General features: G+C 36.9%; 2 protein-coding genes across 2 annotated transcripts in view; one reads left to right on the forward strand and one right to left on the reverse strand.

Moving 5' to 3' along the window:
* The window catches only part of ASZ1 (ankyrin repeat, SAM and basic leucine zipper domain containing 1), a 98,231-nt gene extending 87,950 nt beyond the window's left edge, over positions 1 to 10,281 (reverse strand). Inside the window, exons 1-2 of the mRNA XM_031938867.1 lie at positions 10,163 to 10,281; positions 3,259 to 3,381 (exon numbers count right to left, since the gene is read on the reverse strand). Of these exons, the coding sequence (XP_031794727.1) occupies positions 3,259 to 3,381; positions 10,163 to 10,259 (220 nt within the window). The 5' untranslated portion in view covers positions 10,260 to 10,281. The remainder of the gene's footprint in view (positions 1 to 3,258; positions 3,382 to 10,162) is intronic.
* Positions 10,282 to 11,189: 908 nt separating this feature from the next.
* On the forward strand, positions 11,190 to 13,292 carry LOC116419526 (transcription factor SPT20 homolog). Its single transcript, XM_031940216.1, is given in 10 exon segments — positions 11,190 to 11,718; positions 11,721 to 11,784; positions 11,786 to 11,809; positions 11,875 to 12,049; positions 12,238 to 12,316; positions 12,319 to 12,667; positions 12,704 to 13,029; positions 13,032 to 13,104; positions 13,161 to 13,231; positions 13,234 to 13,292. Coding segments are annotated over 10 exon segments (1,749 nt in total).
* The last annotated feature ends 7,682 nt before the right edge of the window (positions 13,293 to 20,974 follow it).

A 20,974-nucleotide genomic window follows, 5' to 3' on the forward strand; every position in this document is an offset into this window, starting at 1 on the left:
TGTCATAAAAGATTCTGAGCTTGGGTGTATAGGAGGATGGTACCACCAACCATAGGAATAGGCAACAGTTTGAAAAAGAGGGGTACTGGGAGGCAGAAATGAGTTGTTTTGAACCTGTTGAGATCAAGTTGCCCAACAAGCATGTCTGCTGGAGATTTGAAACTGGAATCAGTAGGGAAATAAGGGTTGAACACATAAATCTGTGAACACATAAATCTATATAGCAAAGATGGCTAAATTCATGGGAATTGAGGATATCACCAAGTGAAATTGTACAGAGGGAGAAGAAAAGAGGACACAGAGCAGACACATGCAAAACACACACAATTGATTATGACCAGGATGAAGATCTATCAAAAGAGACTGAGAAGTAATAATTTGACAGGTAGAAGAACAAAGAGAGATCAATATTATAAAAACCTAACAGGAAGATGATGATTGACAAATGCCAAAGGCTGGAGAGAAGTCAGAAGAATGAAGATTAAGAAAGGGTGATTAAATCTGGTAGTTAAGAAATCATTGGAATAAGTTAAAGTATGTGAATGTTATGGAATATTATTGTTCTATAAGAAAATCAGCAGAATGATTTCAGAGATGTCTGGAGAGAATTATATGAATTGATGTTAAGTGAAATGAGCAGAATCAGGAGATCATTATACATGACATCATCAATATTATATGATGATCAATTCTCATGAATGTGATTTTTAAAAACTGACCCCCAAATTTTCTTCCTCCCTTCCCATTCCTCTCATTGAAAAGGAAAGCAATTTGATGTAGCTATATATATATGTAGTAATACAAAACATATTTCTATATTAGTTATAAAAAGAAAAAAGAAAAACACAGACCAAAAGAAAATCACAAGAAAAACTGTAAAAGTCCAAAAAAAAGTATGCTTTAATCTATAATTAAAGTCTATCAGTTCTTTCTCTGGGAATGGATAGCATTTTTCATTATATGTCCTTCAGAATTGTCCTGGATTTTTGTACTGCTGAGAATATCTAAGTCATTCATAGTTGGTCACCTTACAGTTGTTGTTACTGTGGTACGTTCTTCTAATCTGTTCATTTCACTATGCATCAGTTTCTTGTGCATTATTTTTTTATTAAAGCTTTTTAATTTCAAAACATATGCATGGATAATTTTTTCAGCACTGACTGTTCCAATTTTCTCCCCTTTCCCCCACAGCCTCCCCTAGATGACAAATAATCCGATATATGTTAAACACAGTAAAAATATGTTAAATCCAACATATGCATGCATATTTATATAATTATCTTGTTGTCCAAGAAAAATCAAATCAAAAAGGGAAAAAATTTAAAAAGAAAATAAAATGCAAGCAAACAACAACAAAAAGAGTGAAAATGATATGCGTGATCCACACATAGATCCCACAGTTCTCTCTCTGGGTGTACAAGGCTGTTTTCATCACAAGACCATTGAAACTGTGGTTACATTATTTCTTATAGAACAATAGTATTCCATCACAATCATATACTATAAGTAGTTCAGTTATTCTCCGACTGATGGGCATCCCCTCAATTTCCAATTCTTTATCAGCAGAAAAGAGCTGTTATAAATAATTTTCTATATGTAAGTCCTTTCCCTTTTGGGGTTTTTAATCTCTCTTTTTAAATACAAATCTGAGTAGGTATCATTAGATCAAAGGGGATACATGGTTTTAAAGGCCTTTGGGCATAGTTCCAAATAATGGTTGAATCAGTTCACAACTCCACCAACAATAGTGTCTCAATTTTCCCATATTCCCTCCAACAGTCATTGTTTTCCTTTTCTGTCTCATTAGCCAATCTAAGGTGTATCTCAGAATTGCTTTAATTTGCACTTCTCCAATCAATAGTAATTTAGAATATTTTTTATATAGTTATAGACAGCTTTGATTACTTCATCTGAAAACTGTTATGTTTTTTAATTCATTTATTGATTGGGAAATAGCTGTTATTTTTACAAATATGATATTTCTCTATATTAAAGATAAGATCTTTATCAGAGAAACTTGTTTCAAAATTTTTTTTACAGTTGTGATTCCCTCCATCCTAATCTCTCCCCTCCCCCCATCCTGTTTATTCTGTTCTGCCTTTAAGGATAAGGCATATGCTAGAATTTCTGTAGGCATTGTAAAAAAGGAGAAATTACAGATGCACTAACTTCCAAAGAAAACAGGAAGAGATGAAGTCAAGGGTACAATTAGAGAGTATTATTATCCTGGCAAAGAGAAAGGCTATCTTGTTCTCAGAAGACCAAAGTTAAGAAGAGAATGAATATGTATTAATAAATGTTTTGTATGGTAAAGATGACAGAAAGCAGGCATAAAAGAAAATAAAATAGGAAATGAGGTTATCTACTAAGGCAGAGGTTTGGAGGTAGAGTTGGGAGTTTGAGGAGTGAAGAGTTTGGGAAAGCCACTACGAGGAGAGTGATAATGTCAACACAAATGAATAATTAAATTTCATCTTTCAAAAAGTCTTTATTAAGCATATATTACGTGAGTACTCTGTATGCTAAGTTTCAAGAACAAAATGACAGAAATATTGCAGATTCTGTCCTCAAGAAGTTAACTTTCAAGTCGGTGAAGTAGATGGAAACAACATATATCCCAAAGTAAGCAGATATAAATTACACACAAAATAAAGTCGCCTGTTAGTTGTCTTTTTTAAGAGCAGGGAGAGTACTTAAAAACTGGGGTAATCAAGAAAAACTTTCTTTAGAGGTGAAGATACTGGAGCTGTATCTTTGATGTGAGTGAGGTAGATTTCAAAGTAAAGGTTGAAAATAATCTAGGCACTCGGACTCAATAAGAGAGATAGGACTGAAACTTGTGATTAGGTGAATTTCAGAGTTTAAAATGTTGAAGGTAGAATACTTTTAGATGATGGTGAGATATTAGTTATAACCACCTTGGGAGTAGTTTGAGGTAGAATCAACCTAAAGATTTCTTGGGAGTTAAAAAGGTTTTTGAACTAAGACATAAAAGGGCCACCAACCTAAATATTAAAGTTACTAAGGTTGATGATAGAGGTTCAAATGGAGGGGAAGACTGAAACAGATACTCAACTCACTGATGATGATCAGTGAAATGGAGCTCCATTTAAAACACACACACATATATTTTTATATATATATATATGTATTTCATATATATATTTATATTATATATAATATATATTATATATATATATACACACACATATATATCAATAACCAAATTTATCATGTGTTAATTCTTAAATATCTTACCCTTATCAAAGCTTGCATTAGCCCCTCTGTCCAACAAGATACGCACCAACTCCACATTAGCAATATTAGCAGCACACATAAGAGGGGTCCATCCAAACTGAAAACTGGATTCCACACTCATTCCTGTAAACACAAAAATAAGTCCTGGAATTAGAAGGAACCCTGCAAAAACTCTAGAGTCTGTGATACACTCTTTTATTTTAAGTGAAAAAATAAAATATTCTAGTACTGCTCTGTCACTATTATTGTAACTTCAAATGATGTATAGATTTTGCAAGTTCCAATTTCTTACTAGGGAACTGGATTAGATGATTTTTAAATGACTTCAGGAGACAGAACATCTGTGTTAAAGGCTATTTTACATAACTTCTAACAGGAAATATGAAAATGTATTTTATACATTTTATTGGCAAGTGTTAAGATATGGAAAAAATTAAATTATATAAAAAACTTCGTATTATATAAATACCAACTTTCAACTTTCCATTCTGTTGTTATTATTCTATTACAAAGATATAGGTAAAGAACTATTGGATGTGACTTTGGAAGACTTGGGTTCAAATTCTGATCACTTCTCTGAGCATTTATTTATTTATGTTTTCTGGGTGTCATTTTTTTCAGCTATAAAATTTGAGGATTAACTAACTCAGAGGTCTCTTCTAATTCTGAATCTATTATCCTATGAACCATCTGGGGTAAAGTTTCTTCCTCTACTCTGAGGCTGTTTTACCCTCTTATATTCCCCACCCTCTTATTTTAATGACCAAAGCTGGTTGGTCCAAAATATCAACATATATTTACCACAAGTAAGTATTTGATCCAACATTTTCCCCCACCATTTTTCTTTTGCTTTGGGGAATTTATGTTACTATATGACCTGCTCCTTCCTTCCTTTCTCACCCTTCTTATCCAAGTTATTTCTACTTCAATCATCAGTTATATTTATGATTTACATAAATATTTCAATCATGTGATCTATTCTTCAGGTATACAGATTGCAATCTAATTAATAAGCCTCTGCGACTTCTGTACATTGTCTTTCCATAAATTCTCAAAAGTGATTCAATCAAATGTGCTGAGGACTTCCTCTAAATATCTTTAAGCTACATGGGGTACATTATGATCCAGTTTTCCCTCTCTTGTGGCCCAATTCCTTTTATACTCTTACATACACATACCTATACCTACATCCCTAACTATCTCTATCTGATAACATATTTCACATCATTTTCCTGTAATTCTTCATTAGTACTGTTCCATATCCTACCCATATCCACCATGTACTGTCCTTTGGAAAATTCACAAATGAACTAGAAATTTCCCCAAAATTTTTATGTTTATGATCCCTGTTAAAGATCTCTTTCAAACAAAATTGCTTACCTGGTAGTAATCAGGTCACCCAATGTGCTCTTTATTTATAACCAAAATGAACCTAAGGTAGACATCAATTTCTGGGGAAGATGTGTTATCCTGTGGAGCAGTACACCTGACAGCATTATGAGGATTTTGCACCTTACACATATCTATAGCTAAACTTTCACTTGCTTTTTTTTCACACTGCAATAGAACTCTTCTACTTGTAATATCTTTTTAAATTAAAGTTTAAATTCATTGAAAACAAGGATTGTATTTTTTAAATTTGTATCCTGAACACTCAGCATAGTATTTGCCTTAAAATAAGCACATATATGTTTTTTAAATTAAATACCTATTTATTAAAACAAACACTTTCCAGATATTTTAGAAGAAAATTGAAAAGAAAAAAAAGAGAGAACATGGTTAGGTATGACATTAGCATAAAAATGCTAGTGATTCTTAACAGAAATTATGAAGGATTAAGTCAGCATTTGAAAGTGTGGAAGACTAGTATACTCCCCAACATCAATCTCCTTTTGTGTATTATCTTTTTCCCAATTATATTGTAAACTCCTTGAAGGCAGGAATGTCTTTCTTTTTTTGTATTTGCATCCCAAGTGCTATGCCTAGAAGTGTAAGTTAGCAGGAAGTGCATAATCAATGTTTGCTGACATTTGAGATCTCCCAGTATGTCCCTGTTAGATCTATCTTCATCCTTTTAGACGCGAGTGGGGTGGTTCCCACATGCAATAACCAGAGCTAATTCAACAAGTACTTGTCCATCTACTACATCTATATCCACATATGTAATATATACATATATCTACACAAATTCTTTCTTCCCTCCCTCTCTCTTACTCTCCATTATGTATGCACACATATTGATCTACATATAATGGATGTGTGTGTGTGTGTGTGTAGAGAGAGAGAGATATTTGTGTGTGTATGTATATGTAATTGATCTTATAGGCCATTTAGTTCAATTCCCTTAGTTTATACTTGAGGATTTAAGAGGTTAAGTGACACGTCCAAAGTCACATAGAGAAGCCATTATTTTTAACCCAGATGATTCTCAAATCTAACATAACTTTCACCAAGCAGTAATAGTTCTTAAGATGTTAGAAGAGGCCAGAGAAATAAATTTTAAGAACTTCAGGATTTTGGGGGGGGGGCATTATTCACAACTCTTAACAGTCTTAGTAATACAACTAACCTTGGATGGCATCTTATTTTGCAATCTGTAGTCTTACAAAGTAATCCATAAGGGTCACAAAGCCTACACACAAAAGAGGTAGGACTTGAATTCAGATTTTCTATGCACTACATTATTCTACCTGTTTTACCTATGATATATTTATATTTCTTCAATACCACTTATCTACCTGCTCTAGATCTTACACCTGGCACAGTAAAGCTCAACCATTTATACATTTCTTAATGGAATCTCAATTTCAAAAAACAAATGGAAGATTTGTCTGAATTATATTATGCTTAAAAACCCCATTATTAGTAGTTTAGTATATTTACATTATATCAGATATATAGTATATTTATTTGCCCCTAAATTTGGAAAAAAAAACTGTCCAACTATTTTATTTTTATTTCTAAGGTTTCAAGTCGCCATTCCAGCAGATCTTACAACTGATTCTTGGGTTGTATTTTAATCTTTTAAATCTTTAAAAGAAAGTTTCACAAAGTAATGCCAAAATTACCATTCTTTTCAATATGAAAAAAAAATCTAAGATGCTGAAAAATTATTTACAACTGACTACCAAATGTCAAACTGCATTTGCATATGTTTCTTCATTTGGGAGTTCTCTATATCTATAGATATTTCATCCCTATCTCTCCCAATCCAAACTTCATCCTTATTTCTCCCTATCCAAAATTTCTAATGTCATTTATATAGCAAATAATAATCACTGAGAAAACATGCTTTTTTTCTACAAGCTTCCTGCTAAAGTTTCCAATAATTCAAGCTGAAAAAAAGGTGGCGAAGTGTTGTTTCTACATTTATTCTTTCTCCTTAGTTCCTAAAAATGGGACAAAATGAGTTATAGAAGAGAGGAAAATCTATAAGAACAATAGTTCTGAGATATAAAATTATAATCAATGCTTTAATGTCCCTGTTAGAGAAATAGAAATTAAAAGAACTCTTATGTTCCATTTCCTACATATTAGATTATGTTAAAGCTAAAAGAAAAAGAAAATGGCAAATGCTGGAAGGACATTAATGGCCTTTTGGTGAAACTATATAATCTTGTTCAACCATTCTAGAAAAAGTCTATGCCAAAAGTTATTAAATCATCCATACTTTTTTGAATCATGATAAAGATTTATAGCCAAAACAAATCATGAAAAGACGACCAATTCATATAAGATATTTACAGCAGTTCTGTTTGTGGTGACAAGGAATCAAAAACTGAGGGGGTGCCAAACATCAGGAAATGGATAAACAAGTTATCACATGAACTTAATGGAAATATTATGCTATAAGAAATGACTGAATGGTTTTAGAGACATCAGGAAGGACTTGTGTGAACTGATAAAGAAGCAAGTCAAACCAGGAGCATTATTTATAGAATAACAACAATAATGTAAAAACAATCAACTTTAAAAGGCTTGGGAACTCTGATCAACCCAATGATCAACTCACAATTTAATAGGATTAAACAGAATACCTATCACCTGAGAGATGAGATTTAATTTTTTTTGGGGGGGGGAGGAGAAGGCTGGGGAGATATGGCCAATAAAGGAATGTTTTACATGACTAAGTTTGTAAAAAAAAATTATGTTTCTCTTTCTTTCTTCACACAATATAGTAGAGAGATATGAAGGAAAATTTCATTTGAGAAAACAAAGTAAAATCATGAATTTTATCTTCAACATTAAAAAAGTTGTTCTTAAGACTACATAGTCTTGCTTTTATTCATCTATCAACACATTTGACCAATATTTATTGAGTAATTACTATGCATTCAACACTGAAAGGGATACTATGAAATGATGTAAAACAATTGTTCTCCCCATTCTCCAAGCTCAAAACCTTAAACTCATCTTCAAGTCCTTATTCTCATTAAAGTAGCAGCTTATATTTTATGAAGCACTTCAATGGCTGCAACGTATGTCACACATATAATCTAATTTGATCCTCTTGATAAGCCTGTGAAGTAGATATTATTATGTCTATTTAACAAATGACTAAACAGAAACTCAAAAAGGTCAGATGGTCACAATTAATAGTGTCAGAGGTGTGATGAAGATCCAGCTTTTTGACTTCAAGTCTACTACAATGCCACTTCAGTCAAATTCCTGTCAAATACTTCTGAAGCTGATCTTTTCCTCTCCAATAGTATCACCCTTGTCCAATACTTCATATCTAATTATTGTAATATTCTCCAGGTTAGTCTCCTTGACACCTATTCCTAATCTTTCCATTTCATTTTCAACACTGCTGTTAAACTTTCAATATGGGAAAGATAGAAGATGTGGACCCTGAGATGAACAGGAAAGCAGAATACACTGCCTTCAGGAAATTGCAAACTTAATGATGGCAAGCTTCCTATGAAAACAAAGGCCCATCTATTTAATACCAAAATTATCTTGTTATTTTTCTATTTGGCTGAAACTATCTCCAAAGAATTAAAACTGAATATGAACAAAGGAAATAGAGAGGTGATTAATAGGTATAAGTTGCAAATAGAAACAAGGAGGAATGCCAAAGAACAGGAGTAAAAGTCCTTATGAGGGAATTATTTGATAAAAGAAGATGGCTAATTGCAGAATAACAGTGAAGAAACATAAATGGACAGTCAATGCTCCAGGATTCCACTTCTGTTTTCAGGAAAAGGCAAAGGAAACTTTTCAGGAAACTTCCCATATGGGAATCTTATGGCAGAACATGGAAAAGAGTTGATGAAATGAGCAAGCAAGGATGCATTTTTATTTGCACTGTAGGAATCCACATCTAAACCAATGACTTCAAACATTTTTTAGAATATTTAAATATGTCACTTCCCTCTAAAACAAACAAAGCAAACAAAAACTAATTGAGCATCAGATTGAGGACAAGCTTTTCATCTTTAATTATTTTCAAGGCTTTATCCAAGGCTCTCTACAAATTAGTCCCACTCCCTACTATTATCCAAATTCAATTTGTCATTAGTCCTTTGCATAGGAAATTATAACAATACAATATTGAACAAGCAAAACATGAATGATATAACTTATGCTAAGGAAATTGAACAGGACTCATTAGAGGTTTGAAAAAGAGGAGAGAGATGAATTAGTATAGCTAGGCAGTGCAGTAAAGCATATGCCAGACCTGAAGTTAGTTCAAATCTAGCCCCAGGCACTTATTAGATTATTGACCTTGGGAAATCACTTAACCCTGTTTGCCTCAGTTTCCTGAGAAGGAGAAGGAAATGATAAATCATTCCAGTGTCTCTGCCTAAGAAAATTCCAAATGGAGTCACAAAAAGGCTGATATACTGAAAAAGGACTTTAAAAATAATGGGGATATGAAATATGAACTAAATCTCTACAAACAGACAAATATAAACTTTCATTTATAAGAAAGAAAAAAACCTAATTTGGATTTAAAGTGACTAAGGATTACCTAATAGTTTTATTGGGAGGTAATATAAAAGGAGTTTTGATTGAAAACCAGTGCTTGTTTATTGGTCTCAAAAATCCTCATTCTCAGAGGCTAGGACCATCAATTACTTCCAATTCTTTGGCAGTCAAATAAGAAAGTATGAATGACAAGAGTTGTTTCCTCAAGAGCCTACTTTTCATGTTATTTTAGCCTATGTGTTGAAAAATACTTAAGGACAACAATAGCATATTTTAAACATTCCTGATTTTAGATAATGCCAAAAGCTATCCAACTACATTTGGTTCATTTTATGACAATGTAAGTTCATCCTTAAAGATGTGGATAAAGCTTTTTGCACTACCATCATATGTACGAAGATGTAAAGAAAGAATTCAATCTACACTACTAAAATATCTTATCTTAAAAATCAATAATCTTTTTATCATATCATCAAAAAACAAAAATTTAGAATACCTAAAAGCTAATGTATTTTTCTTATACTTTGATGTTACATTATATTAATAAATTAAGAAAAACTTATTTAAAAAGTGTTCACTGCATACTTATGGGGCTGGAATCAATTACCACATTTTATTTACAATTTTAACTTCAAATGCTGGGAATTGTAATTTCACAGGATTCACAACTATTTGGGATTTAACTTTACAGAGAATGGAAGATATTCTGAGAAAGGACAGCATCTGTAGATGGAAAGATCAAGAAAAGCTTCCTGAAATAGGTGGGATTTGAAGTAGATTTTGAGGGGAAACTAAGAGGTCAACCTTCAGTGCAAAAGAACAATGAAACAAATTCTTTTGTATGCTGGTTCATAGCTGTAATTTTTACAAAGGTATTGTATAGTTAAAAAAAAAAAGGAAAACTTTGAAATCTTTTGAATTGTCACAATTTTGTAAGGGGAAAATTAACACAAATCCACAATTTTTCTCTCACCAGAATTTAGAAGTTCTTCAACCAATGAAACATCTCCTGAAGTCAGAGCTTTCTTAAAAGTTTCATCTTTTTCTTCAGTCACTAATGACCCTTTCATTGTCTAAAGAAGCAGAAAATGAATCACAGATTTTAAAAGTTGAAAGGGATCCTCAGTAACCATTTAGTTCAATCTCTACACAAAAAGTACGTAAAACATGCACAACAAGCATCCTCTTTAATTTGTTTTTTTTTTTTTAAAGAGGAAACCTTTTTTTTTTTAAAAATTATCATTTATGGTAAAAAATATCACAAATTATACAAATTTATCACATGCTTTTTGTTTATCACAAAATAGGCCGACTTTAGGTTTGAAAGAAAAATGTTTTTGGTCCAGAAATCAGCGATTTCAAGCAAACAAAACAAAGCCCGGGTCTATGAGCGAAGGCCAGGAAAAAAGCATCTTCCTTTCTAGCAACAAAAGCGGGAGCGATTCCCAGCGAGCCAAACATTTGCGCAAGCAGAACAAGGGCGAGCCTGAATGTTTGTCCAGGCCGGCCTATCTGGCCTGCTGCTTCCCAGAAGGGGATGGAAGGGCATGCGGCTAAGGAGGGTTTCCTCTACCTAGCAAATCGACTTTATCCCAGGCCTTATGTACTGTCCCTCCATACAGAGGTACAGAGCCATCTTGGCAAACCGAAGGCCTAATTTCTGGGGGCTCCGGTATGGGCGCCACAGAAACGATTCCCGGTGAAAGCGCAGGAGCCAGACACGGAGGCGCGCCAGCAACCGGCGCCGTATTTCGCCCGCCTCCACGCCAGCGGCCCCAGAAGCCCAGGCATGGCACAGCGAAAGAGGGCCATCTAGCCCAGCAACAGTACGTTTCACCGGGCCGGCAGATACAGCTTATCTCTAAATCGATGCATTTGTAGAGAATGTCACAAAGTTCCAGAGGTCATAGACCAGCAGCGATGCAGGGAGCAACCACGGCAGCGTTCCGTCCACAGCAGCAGCCCCAGCAACAGCTAGCCCACAGCAGCAGCAAGCGTTCATGTCCTGCAACAGCGACGTTCACCAACAGTCCCTAGCAGCAAGTCAGCAATGCAACCAGCGTGAACAGCAGCGACATTTGGTCCCAGGCAGCAGCACAGCCAGAGACTGGCCTGGCACCAGCGCCACAGCAGCAGCAGCACCAGCAGGAACAGCCAGCAGCAGCAGCCCCAGCAGCAGCAGCAGCCAGAGCAGCACCGCCCAGCAGCCCCAGCAGCAGCAGCACCGCAGCACAGCAGCACCAGCAGCAACACCAGCAGCCTTTAGGCCAGCAGCCCCAGCAGCAGCAGCGCAGCACCACGCAGCAGCCAGCAGCAGCCCAGCAGCCAGCAGCAGCCCGCAGCACCAGCAGCAGCAATCACGCACAGCACAGCAGCAGCCCCAGCAGCAGCAGCAGCAGCTAGCAGCAGCCAGCTCCCAGCAGCACCACAGCAGGCACCAGCAGCACCAGCAGCAGCACCAGCAGCAGCAGCAGCAGCAGCAGCAGCAGCACCAGCAGCAGCCCCAGCAGCAGCAGCAGCCCCAGCAGCAGCCCAGCAGCAGCAGCACCAGCAGCAGCAGCAGCCCCAGCAGCAGCAGCCCCAGCAGCAGCAGCAGCCAGCAGCAGCAGCCCCAGCAGCAGCACCAGCAGCAGCCCAGCAGCAGCAGCAGCCCCAGCAGCAGCAGCCCCAGCAGCACGCACGCAGCACCGAGCAGCCCCAGCAGCAGCAGCCCAGCAGCAGCACACAGCAGCCAGACAGCAGCAGACAGCCCCAGACAGCAGCAGCAGCACACCAGCAGCAGCACACAGCAGCAGCGGACCAGCAGCAGCCCCAGCAGCAGCAGCCCCAGCACCAGCAGCCAGCAGCAGCAGCACCAGCAGCAGCACAGCAGCAGCCCCAGCAGCAGCAGCAGCAGCCCAGCAGCACGCTACCCAACAGCAAGCAGCACCCACAGACCACAGCAGCAGCCCCAGCAGCAGCAGAGCCCCAGACAGCCAACAGCAGCAGCAGCAGCAGCCAGCAGCATACCAGCAGCAGCAGCCCCAGCAGCAGCAGCACCAGCACCAGCACCAGCAGCAGCAGCCCCAGCAGCAGCAGCAGCCCCAGCAGCAGCAGCCCCAGCAGCAGCAGCAGCCCCAGCAGCAGCAGCCCAGCAGCACCAGCAGCAGCAGCAGCACCAGCAGCAGCACCAGCAGCAGCCCCAGCAGCCCCAGCAGCAGCAGCAGCACCAGCAGCAGCCCCAGCAGCAGCAGCAGCAGCAGCAGCAGCCCCAGCAGCAGCAGCACCAGCAGCAGCAGCAGCAGCAGCAGCACCAGCAGCAGCAGCAGCCCCAGCAGCAGCAGCCAGCGCAGCAGCACCAGCGGCAGGCAGCAGCCCAGCAGCGCCCCAGCAGCAGCACCAGCGATGCAGCCCCAGGCAGCAGCAGCAGCCAGCGCAGCAGCCAGCAGAGCAGCAGCGCGCCAGCAGCAGCAGTAGCCAGCAGCAGCAGCACCAGCAGGCAGCACCAGCAGCAGCACTGAGCGCCCAGCAGCAGCCAGCAGCAGCAGCAGCAGCCGCAGCACCAGCAGCAGCAGCAGCACCAGCAGCAGCACCAGCAGCAGCAGCAGCCCCAGCAGCAGCAGCAGCAGCACCAGCAGCAGCAGCAGCAGCCCCAGCAGCAGCACCAGCAGCCGCAGCAGCACCAGCAGCAGCAGCACCAGCAGCAGCAGCAGCAGCAGCAGCAGCACCAGCAGCAGCACCAGCAGCAGCAGCAGCAGCAGCAGCAGCAGCCCCAGCAGCAGCAGCACCAGCAGCAGCAGCAGCACCAGCAGCAGCAGCAGCACCAGCAGCAGCCCCAGCAGCAGCAGCAGCACCAGCAGCAGCCAGCAAGCAGCAGCAGCAGCAGCCGCAGCAACAGCAGCAGCAGCCGCAGCCACAGCAGCAGCAGCAGCAGCAGCCCAGCAGCAGCAGCCCAGCAGCAGCACCAGCAGCAGCAGCAGCAGCAGCAGCAGCCCGCAGCAGCAGCAGCAGCACCAGCAGCAGCACCAGCAGCAGCAGCAACAGCACCAGCAGCAGCAGCAACAGCAGCAGCAGCAACAGCAAGCCGCAGCAGCAGCACCAGCAGCAGCAGCGGCAACATATGAACCATTGGCTTCTTGACCACAAAGTCCTTCTTTCCACAATTATTATATAAATGATTCCGTTTAATTTAATAATAATAATAGCTAACACATGTGGTGGTCACTATGTCAGCCATTATACAAAGAACTGGAAAAACAAACAGAAAAGTCTCTACTCCTTGCCCAAAAGGAAATCACATTTTAAAAAGGAGAAACAATAGCTGATTCACTTTACAGCTAGGTTCCAATTAGTTGAATAGTAAAAAAAAAAAAAGTGGGGCATTTCTTGCTTATTTGCATTGGACTGGAACCATTTACCATATTTTACACAACTATAAATTCAAAAGGTTCATTTCATTGTGCATCAGTTCATATGTCTTTCTAAGTTTCAGCAGAGGTTAACAAGCAAAGACTTTTAGCTATTTACCTGATATTTTCTAGTGGTGGAGTTATTTTTAGGTATAAGTTGGCCCAGAAGGCCATCATACTATCATTCTATGATTCTGTTACTTCATGTTGGACAAAGAAAGTCTATAAATTATATATTGGTTACAGATTCTCCTGGATGAGCCCTTTGGTCAGCCTTTCTGTCCTGTCTTGTCCTGAAATGGGCTCAAGAATACCTGGATTTAAAAACCATTAACCCATATCTTGGTTCAGTCTTCCAGACTTATCTCCTCAGTATCCTTATGTTTCCCTTCTTACTTTATCATTATCTACTTGTACTATTTTGAGAACTTAAAAAGGACTTCATATTAATGAAACAGTCATTATATAAGATTTGGTCTTTACTTGCTAAAGTAGTCATTTTCTATATACATTTTAAACATTTATACATCTATATACATTTTAAACATAAACAAGAATTAGTTTGATACACTTTTTTTTGACACAGGCATGCTGCTTTATTTTTTAAAAATAGAAACTAATATTATTCATTGTATTTGAAGTAAGATCTGTTGTCTTTTATTTTGTCTTCATTTATGCTGTTGGATATATAGTTTTTGTTTTTCCTCCCCAGGGAATAAGGAGAGAATGGCAATTTAGTTAGAATGGGAGAATTTGATTCTAATATGGTGATAGTGCTGGGAATGAAACTAATGATGCAAGCTTAGATATCTTCCTGAAGCTATTTGAGCCCTGGAGGAGTAGAAGAAGCCTATTTTTGTATGAATAAATGAAAAAGCTAAGTTAGTAAGCACAAATTAATCAACAAACATTTATTATTAAGTACTTACTGTGTGGCAGGTATTACACTAGTTCCTGGGGATATAAACACTAATTTGAAACAATATGTTTTGGCCCTCAATGAGCTTACATTCTACAGAAGGAGTCGTGAATATAAATAAACATTATATGAAGTCCATACAGAATAAATTAAAGGCAAATTTAGAGAGGAAAGGCAATTGTAACTGGGGGGAGGGAATTACTAAACAGCTTTCAAGGCAAAAAAAAAAAAAAAGAAATGATTTTTAGAATTAGAATTGCATGTACCATAGCCAATGCAAAGACAGAAAAAAAATACAGTCTTAACATTTGTTAGGAACAACAAGGACAGTTTCACTAAGTATGAATGGGAAGTCGTATATAATATAGTTGGGAAGATGAGCTGGAGAGTATGTTGTGAAGGATTCTAAAAGCCTAACAGAGGAACTTTAATGATAGAAGTAATAAGGAGCCATTGGAGTTTATTAAATTGGGAAGTAACCTGGTTAGAATTAAATCTCAGGTAAAATTCTTTGGTAGGTTAGAGTTAGGAAGCTGTGCCTTAAGCACTGTGTGGAATGAAAAGGTATATAAATGCAAAATTTTTAAGTTTATATTCTCTTAGGATGAGACAATAAAGTAAAGGGGAATGGTAAGTGGAGCCATAGAGAAGTTGATTGACATGCTATTACCAGTACTAAAGATAATAATAATTTGATTTTGGTTCTCAAATGAAGAGATGGAAAGTAGAAGGATAATCTTATGACATCAAGGCTGTTGGCAAGATGGCTAGGTATGACCTTATACATATTGCTTAAATATCCTATAATAGTTTCCTCATCTATAAAATAAGAAAATTAGGCTAGATGGACTTTGAGATGTCTTTCAGCTTGAAATCTATGATTCTATTAATGTGAAAAATATCTGAGGTAGTCTTGAAATAGTGGGCCATGTGAGTTTGTGCTCACCAGTCAGCACAGTGCAAACTCCAGAACAGGAATTCCAAAGCTGAATCACTATAGTGTTTGATTCAGTGGAACATTCTTTTCTTTTTTTTTCCCTTGAATTAAGTGACAATTCATTTTCTGAGTTTCATACCTATTTCTTACTGACTTGTCATCTTAATCCCTTAATTTGGTTATTTTCCAAGGTTCTGTCTTTGTTTTTTGTTCTTCATCTTTCCATGGCAATATCATTCACTAGCATGTAACTCAAAATGTCTCTAGCTATAGCTCTCAACCTTTCTCCTGAGCTCCAAAGCTACATCTCTAACTGTGTTCAATATAACTCTTTACCCAGATATCCTACTAGCACTTTATAATCATTTTTTTTCAAAACTTTACTCCCCCCAAAATTGTTCTGTTTGACATCAATAATCTTTTAACTTGAGGAATCTTGATCTCTCAAACTTCATTTCTCTTGACCTCCATATAACATTTGCCTTTATTGACTGCACTTTTCTTCCAGATACTCTTATTTCTCTGGGTTGTTTTTTTTTGGGGGGGGGAGGCTAGGTTGAAGAGGGTTTGGATTTTCCTTGTTTTTTTTGTTGACTGTTCTCTATTAAACTTCCTGTTACTCATGTATAACATATATTGGATTGCTTTCCATCTAGGGGAGAAGGTGGGGGAAAGGAGGGGAAAATCTGAAACACAAGGCTATGCAAGGATAAATGTTGAAAAATTATCTGTGCATGTTTTGAAAATTAAGAAAAAACTGCCTGTTACCTGTTTGATTTTAGGCATCTCGGATCATCTTTTAAAAAACAATGTTATTTATTTAAAATTTAAATATAGAATAGAAAAAGAAAAAAATAAACAAAAAGAAAAAAAATTACATGCCCAGCAGAGCATAAGAGAGCATTCAAAATATGACACAATAAATTTCCAAATCAAGAAAACCTATATAATACACATTGTCTAGAGAGTTGTCCATTTTTGCTTCTTTGTGGGTGTTCTTTTGTTCTCTGCTGTGTACTTTCTCCTTTATTCTTTTTTTCCTTTTCCTCTCTTGTAGCCTCCCCTAAGAAGGCTACAATTAAGCATAGATATATTTTTATACATATACAAACATTCCCATACATACATGCACATAGGTATACATAGATATACACATTCATATATCTATATCTATATCTATGAAAGGCAATACCTATGCTTTATTCTCTATTTTTCTGAAGATGAATTCATAAATCCATGTCTTTCCATATTTTTCTAAATCTTCCAACTCATCATTTCCTATACCACAGCAATATTCGTCTTATACCACTTAGTTATTTTAAACAGTCTAAAGCAATATTGATTAATATAGCTGACATGTAGAGTAGTTTTCCTTTTTTTTCTCTTTTGATTACATCTATTTTAGCTTTAAGTTTGAGATAAATGATTACTACCTCTGCTTTTTTTCTAATAAATTCTACTCCTAATCTTAATTATTATGTTTCTATATATCTCTTATTTCCTATTCCTGCTAGCTGCTTTGCTTAACTTCTACCTGCTACCTTACTTTGCTATTACTTAACCTACACTGGCTCCAAAGATCCTTCCTTTATCCTTTCCTCTTCCTCCTTTCTCTTCCTCTTTATTCCATTCCTATTAATCTGCACCCTTCTATATTCCCCTATCCTGTTTCATACCCCTTTTATTTCTTTATAAATTTACAAGACTTATACCCTCGTAGAGATATCTCTCCCATCTAATTCCTGTCATTTCTTCCTCTCACACCTTATTCACATAGCAATTACTTTTAAAAATCTTTTTATACTGTTTTTCTTTTTATAATCACAACATACTCAGCTCTACTCTAATCTCTCTTTCAAAGTACTCAATTATTCATGACAATCTTAAAGATATGGTTTACATTTTTATATATAAAACATATCGAGTCCCTTGGTGTTTATCTTATATTTCTTATGTGTCAAATTTTCTGTGAAGGTGCTGCAGGGGATTTTTGAAATAAAATCTTGAAGGTCTTATATTTCTTTTAGATCTCATATGTCAGATTTTCTATAAAGTTCAGGGGTTTTTGCAGCAAAATCCTGACAGTCAGGCAATCATTGAACATCCATTTGTTTTTTTTCATTCAGGATTTTATCCAATCTTGTCAAACAGATGAAGAAGCTGAAGCACAGTCTCAGGGACTCATCCAGAGATCCCCCAGTTAATATAGTAAGTATATAAGGTAAGTTTTGAACTAGAGTCTTCATAAATTCAAATCCAATCTGCTCTTCCTAGATTATAAACCTTATGAGGATATTTATTTCATCCAGTATCTGGTAAAGCAATCTCTGCATGGTCTTAGAATCCCCATTTTGCAGATAAGGAAATCGAGGCTCTGAAATATCACCTATTTGTCAAGGTCACATATATGGTAACTACTTGAGGTAACATTCAAACTAAGGTCTCTTGGCTTAGCCCTAACTAGAATTAGTATTCCCACATTGTCTGCCCTTCCCACCACTCAGCTGTCTTCCACCTCTCTTCCATTTATTAAAACTCCAGGTAATCAAGGCTTCTATTCAGTGGCCCTTTTACTTCCAGGATCAAATATAAAATCTATTTGGATTTTAAAGCCTGTCATCGGATTCTTCCAACCTTTCCAGTTTTCTTACACATTCTTTCCTTCCATGTATTCTATGATCTAGTGACAACTGATCTCCTTGCTGTACCTTCCACTGGATGTTCTGTCTGCATTTTCCCTGGCTGTTCTGTCTGCATTTTCCCTGGCTCTCTCCTATCTCTGAAGGTTCTCACTTCTCATCTCTACCTTAACTAAAACCTATTTTTCTATTCAAAACCTTTCCTGGTCTCCATGAATGAAGAATCTTCCCTCTGAGATTATTTCTAATTTATGATGTGTGTGTTTTGCACATATTTTAAAACAGCATCTCTCTCATTAGATTGTCATCTCTTTGAAGGAAGAGAATATTTTTGTCTCTTTTTAGCCTTAGTGCTTAGCACAGTACCTGGCGTTTAATGGATACTAATAATGCTTGCTACCTATGTGCTTCATAAGGTAAAGCATGTGTCTTCTTTCTCTGTGCCCTATGGTACTATGTTCTCTTTAATATCCCTCTTAAATCCTCTGTGGTCATCATTTTTAGAAGTGACCCAGAATCAAGTGGCAAATGGAGATGAGAAAGAACCAAGGAATAATTTTTGATTTTTTTCTTTTCCTTTCTTTTAAAATTTTATTGATGTTTTATTTCCTTTTGTATATTTCACTTTTACAGATTATTCTCACTTAATGAATGCTATTTTGTAACAAGATAAAATAAATAAAAATGATGATGTAGTGACATCATCTGAAAATACATAAAATATTTCACATCTGTAGCAGTCTCCTTCTATTTTTTTTAAGTTAACAAAAACCTGTTTTCTCTTCCTCCCACTCTCCACGCCATTAAAAAAAAAAGAAAAGGAAATTTCTTGTAACAAATTTTCGCATCCAGGCAAGACAAATTCTCAATGGTTGTACACAGAAGTAGATATATTTCATTCTGAACCCTAAATCCATTTATAATGGATGGCATGCTATATCATACGTGTTCTGGAGCCATGAATAGTCATTGCTTTTGCCTATAGTTCTCACAGATTTCAATTTTTTCATGTCATGTAAGACTATACATGTGTCAAAAGTAGAATTCAAACTCAGGTGTTAGTGACTCTGAAACTACTAAAATCACTAAGCCATGTTGTCCATTAAGATACTATTTCTAGTGAAGTAGTTACAGTCCAACTTTGGGAACTTTGAACATTCATAAATAGCACTCTCTTCCTAAAAGGATTATTTGTTGGATGAGCAGAAACAATATCTTAAATTCTTTACTCATTTTTTATGGCTTCTGATAACTACTGGCAGGAGTTCTTAATCAGAAGTCCACAAATTTAAATAAATAAATAAACAAATAAATATATTTTGCTAACTATTTCAACAAAATTGATTTCCTTTTTATTTGTATTTTTTACATTTATCATTTTTATATTACATTATGCCACATAAAAGATTAAAGAATCCTTGGCCTAAGAGCCTAAAAGGGTTTATAACCCAGATCAATGGAGCTAGTACCTACGGATGAAATTATGCATCTTCTGAAATATGGAAGCTTGTTTGGCACATTACAGTTTTCAGTGTATTGCCACATCTAATATGCTATTTAGTCCTTACAAAATCTTGGGAAGGAGGCAGAGAAAATATAATGCTTCTAATTTTACAGATGAGGAAATTTAGGAATCTGTTCTTCTTTTCCTGATAGTAAATTTACCTTTCCACTGAGATTTGTATCAAAACCATAGCTATCTTTCCTGAACTAGAGTATGATTCATTGTCAGTCACAGCCTTTAGTCATAACAAGTAAAAGAATAGGTATCCGAGAGATGCTGGAAATCCCCATGGCTTCCTGGAGTAGGATGTATAATTTACAACCACCCACTCATTGTTTTATAAAATCTTCATTATTTTATGTGGTTCACTGATGACCTGAGACAACTGAAACAAAGAGGGAACAAGGATGGTTCTGAGAAGAAGTACAGTATTGCTCAAATCTAGGCTATTTACTGTTCCTGGTTTTTGAGAAATCTTATTTATCATTTGGGTGAGTTGTCATGAGTAATTAGGAAATTATATTTTTTCATTCCCTGAATGGGTCAGTCAGTCAGTCAACATTCACTTATCGAATGCTTACTAGGTATCAAGTACTGTGCAAAGCATTGGAAATTCAAAGAAAAACAAAAACACAGTTCCTATTGGACAACAGACACATAACTGTACATACAAAATATATATAGTATAAATGGAAGATTATCTCAGAAGGAAGACACCAGAGGATAGGGGAGGGGATAGGAAAAGCATCCTGCAGAAGGGAAAATTTTAGCTAAGTCTTAAATAGAGCCAAAGAAGTTATGAAACAAGTGAAAAGTTCATGGAGAGTAGTGTAAGATACTTGAAAAGATAAGAAGGGACCAAGTTGTAAAGGGCTTTAAATCTCCAAAAGAATACTATATAGTTGATCCTGGACCACGTAATAGTAGCCAGAGTTTACTGAATGAGATGATAACATGATTATACTTGAATTTTTAGGAAAATCACTCAGGCAGTTGAGTGGAAGATGTAGACTAGACTATTTCAATAGTCCCTGCAAGGGATAATTAGAATCTATATCTGGGTGGCCAACTTGTCATCAGAGATAAGGGAACAGGAGATACAAAAGTAGAAATGACAAGATTTGACAACAGATATGGGTTGACAAATAATATGGGTTTGAGTGTGAATGAGAAGCTAACAATGATATCAACAATCCAAGATTGAACATTTATTTGATCATAGCAATGTACTGGACAGTAATAGGAAAATTGGGAAGGGGAGAAGGTATGGGTAGAATGATGATGAGTTCATTTTTTGGGACTAGTTGAGTTTGACATTCAATTCAATTGACATGTTTAAAAGTCAATAGATTATGTAGAACTGAAGTTTGGGAAATTATGTCTATTGATAAGAAAGCT

Source organism: Sarcophilus harrisii, chromosome 5, assembly GCF_902635505.1.
Source record: "Sarcophilus harrisii chromosome 5, mSarHar1.11, whole genome shotgun sequence".
NCBI classification, from domain to species: Eukaryota; Metazoa; Chordata; class Mammalia; order Dasyuromorphia; family Dasyuridae; genus Sarcophilus; species Sarcophilus harrisii.